Raw genomic sequence first — 3,780 nt, forward strand, 5'->3', positions numbered from 1 at the left:
TCCAGCTGGAGTCGGGCCTGTGCGCCTGCTCGGCAATTCGCCGCAACGAGCGGCGCATAGGGCGCAAGAATATTCGGCATCGAACTCGAGATGATCTCTTATTGGGGCGAAAACTACATACACGGGCTTTTGACGCCGGGCCGTGGCCTAGAATGGATCGAAGAAGCTTCCAAAATTCTCGGCCCAGCTCACGCGGCACCGAGGAGAGCCACTGGCGGAGTGGCACGTCCTCTGCTTAAACGGCCTCTTCATATTCGGGAACCCTATCTATCTGGAGTCTACCTAATCCCCTCCCCGGCACTCCCCGCCTGACAACCGCGGCCATGGCGTGCGCCTTCTCCGCCTCCACCGTGTCCACGGCGGCCGCGCTCGTCGCGTCCCCGAAGCCAGCCGGGGCGCCGCAGTGCCTGTCGTTTCCCCGCGCCATCGCAGGCGCCGCCGCCAGGCCTTCCCGCCTCGCCGCCGCCAGCTCGAGGACGGCCAGGGCCCGCAGCTTCGTCGCCCGCGCCTCAGCGGAGGTTTGTTGCGCCTGGATTCGGTATTTGTTTTTGCCATGGTACGTCCTGTGAGTGGAATTTCATGTGTGTATGCATATTTGTGTCCACAGTACGACCTGCCGCTGGTGGGGAACAAAGCACCGGACTTCGCCGCGGAGGCCGTGTTCGACCAGGAGTTCATCAACGTAAGCCCGTAACCAACTGCATTGTCCGTTTCCAATTTGCTTACACGAGCAAAACTGTGCTCTGCCCGGTTGATAATTCAGATTTTGGTGCACGATTCATTAACGCTGCAGCTGTATCTTTGGTCGGGGATGTGATGTTTTTGACGGTGTCCTTTTGGTGTAACTACATACAGGTCAAGCTATCTGATTACATTGGGAAGAAGTATGTGATTCTTTTCTTCTACCCTCTGGACTTCACCTTCGTCTGCCCAACTGGTGCGTTAACCATTTTGTGCTCCGTGAAGGAAACTATTCATTTCTGTCTGTCATTTCTAAAATGCATACATGCAAATTTTGCAGAGATTACGGCTTTCAGCGACAGACATGAGGAGTTCGAGAAGATAAACACTGAAATTCTTGGTGTTTCAGTTGATAGTGTGGTATGTTACTTTCCATCCATCTGGACACATAGCTGCTCTCTTGAAACTTTCATCTAGCTCTGACATGCATTAAGTGCCTTATCTAGAAATTAATTCTTAAGTGTTCATCTGTTTGTGTCAATGAATACCAATTTTCAGGATATCAGTAACTGGTACCATATCGGCCGGGTGCTGAGTAGGGATAAATAGGCGAATTTTCTAGTTAATTGGCTGATAAATCAGTTAATCAGCTATCCGGTGATCCACACTATCAACTGAAACACCAAGTTCGGATTGTGTCAATGAATGCGTGTTCCTTCTTCATGTGAAAATTGAATCTGAGCACGTCTGGAGCATAAGAGTTATCGTTGCAGTCGCACAATGCTGAGCTTTGTTATATCTTTTGGATGTATGTATGCAACAGAAATTATGCCGCGTATGAATACGAGAGTAAATAATGATCTGTATTAATTAGATAAATGGATCTAGATCTTTTTTATTCCATGTGCTAAATATGCTCACTAACTACATCGAGGATAAATGTAGGGTGAACATAAGAGTTAACATTGCAGTGGCACAATGCTGGAGCTTTGTTATATCTTTTGGATAAACATATGCAATGTAAATCATGCCATGTGTGAATAGGAGAGTAAAAAATAATCTGTATTAATCAGATAAATGGATCTAGATTTTTGTATTCCACGGGCTAAATATGCCCACTAACTCCATTGAGGATGAATGTAGGGCTATTGAGGATGAACATAAGAGTTAACATTGCAGGGTCGCAATGCTGGAGCTTTGTTATATCTTTTGGATGAACATATGCAATGTAAATTATGCCTTGTGCGAATAGGAGAGTAAAGAATGATCTGTAATAATCAGATAAATGGATCTAGATTTTTGTATACCACGTGTTACATATGCCCACTAACTCCATTGAGGATGATGTAGGGCTAACACATTTATTATCTTGTATCCCTTCTGCTTAAAAGGGCACCGTTATTACCTATATCCAGAAAAGGAGCGACTGGTGCGCAGGCAGTATTGCTACCCTGTCCTTTTCATTTTAATCTGGTTTTGCATTAAGCATATCATTTTATAGCCTTATACTCCCTCTGTAAAGAAATATAAGAGCGTTTAGATAACTACTTTAGTGATCTAAACGCTCTTACATTTCTTTACAGAGGGAGTAGTTATTAGTCACTGTAATTATTCTATGAAGTTATAAGTAACTGCGACATATATTTCATCGATGTCACCTATTAAGACACTTGTAATGCTTTCTGCCTGCAGTTTTCCCATCTTGCATGGGTGCAGACAGAGAGGAAATCTGGTGGACTTGGTGATCTGAAATATCCGCTGGTTTCTGACGTCACCAAATCAATCTCAAAGTCTTTTGGTGTATTGATCCCTGATCAGGTATTACTGACGTTTGTTTTTTGACCACCTGCTTGTTTCATATGGCCTGCTCATCCTCCTGGATATTTTGCTTTTAGTATGCCTTTGTGCCTTTCCTTGTTTGTTGTGATGTTTCATGAGGGTCTCGATGTTATTTTTACCAGGGAATTGCTCTGAGAGGATTATTCATCATTGACAAGGAGGGTGTGATTCAGCATTCCACTATTAACAACCTTGGTATTGGCCGTAGTGTGGATGAGACCTTGAGAACCCTTCAGGTAGAATAACAAGAGAACAAACATCTTAGCGTGCAGTTTCATTATATTTCTTTAATTTTGATATAGTACCTGACACTGTTAGGATTCATGCAATTTCTGTTTTTTAAGTACTATTTAATATTGATCTAGTGTTTAACACAACGAAGCAGGTACCTGTTGTTAGCTATAATGCAAATTGTAATATTTAATAGAAAAGGAGATACAAGTTTGTATAACCTGATCAACATTTTTCTTCATTGACAGGCTCTGCAATACGTCCAAGAAAACCCAGACGAGGTCTGCCCGGCGGGATGGAAACCTGGGGAAAAGTCGATGAAGCCTGACCCCAAGGGCAGCAAGGAGTACTTCGCTGCTATCTAGATGTGTCCTTGTCCTTTGCACTCGCTGTCAGTTTTGTCATGGCCGTTTCTTGGTTACATGTGTTTTTGTGACCCGAGTTGTAGTTATCATGCGTACAATTGACTCTGTAATTTCTGCAATAAGGGTTTGTCTGTGTGTGGATTTTCCCTGCTCCAATTTGGAAAGAACAATACAAGATTGGAAATAAAATCTTATCTTATGTCAGCCAATGGCTTTATTTGGAATTGATCATGGTCCATTACAAATTTTGATGATGTGAAGCTAATTGTAGTAAAATTGAAATGTTAATGTTAGTTTTTTTTAAGAAAAAATGTTAATGTTAGTACTCTTAGTGGTGGACATGCTCATCGCTTTCGGTCAGCTCCTTAGCCCAGCCCAGCCCAGCCGAGCATGCCTGATGGGAAGGTGCTAACATTCAGCCCAAATGACTTGCTCTGTAAGTGTCATGCCCCTTCTATCTGTGTTCATCGCAAAGCTAAACGGTGATGAATCTTGTTGTTTCTCTTGCGTGTAGAATACATAGTGGTGGGAAATGTTCGTACTCATAGTGGTGGACATGCTCATCGCTTTCTGTCAGCCCCAGAGCCCGGCCCAGTAAGCCTGATGGGAAGGTGCTAACATGTACTCCCTTCGTTCGGAATTACTTGTCTCGGAAATGGATGTA

The 3,780-nt window shown here is 43.7% G+C and overlaps 1 protein-coding gene across 1 annotated transcript; it reads left to right on the forward strand.

Moving 5' to 3' along the window:
• Positions 1–211: 211 nt before the first annotated feature.
• LOC123045423 (2-Cys peroxiredoxin BAS1, chloroplastic) lies at positions 212–3,320 on the forward strand. Its single transcript, XM_044468480.1, has 7 exons — positions 212–518; positions 608–682; positions 856–937; positions 1,022–1,101; positions 2,374–2,499; positions 2,643–2,756; positions 3,000–3,320. Exons 1-7 carry the CDS (start codon positions 324–326, stop codon positions 3,114–3,116), a joined length of 789 nt encoding a protein of 262 aa, XP_044324415.1. The 5' UTR covers positions 212–323; the 3' UTR covers positions 3,117–3,320.
• The last annotated feature ends 460 nt before the right edge of the window (positions 3,321–3,780 follow it).

The sequence above is a fragment of the Triticum aestivum genome, chromosome 2B (genome assembly GCF_018294505.1).
Source record: "Triticum aestivum cultivar Chinese Spring chromosome 2B, IWGSC CS RefSeq v2.1, whole genome shotgun sequence".
Classification (NCBI taxonomy): domain Eukaryota; kingdom Viridiplantae; phylum Streptophyta; class Magnoliopsida; order Poales; family Poaceae; genus Triticum; species Triticum aestivum.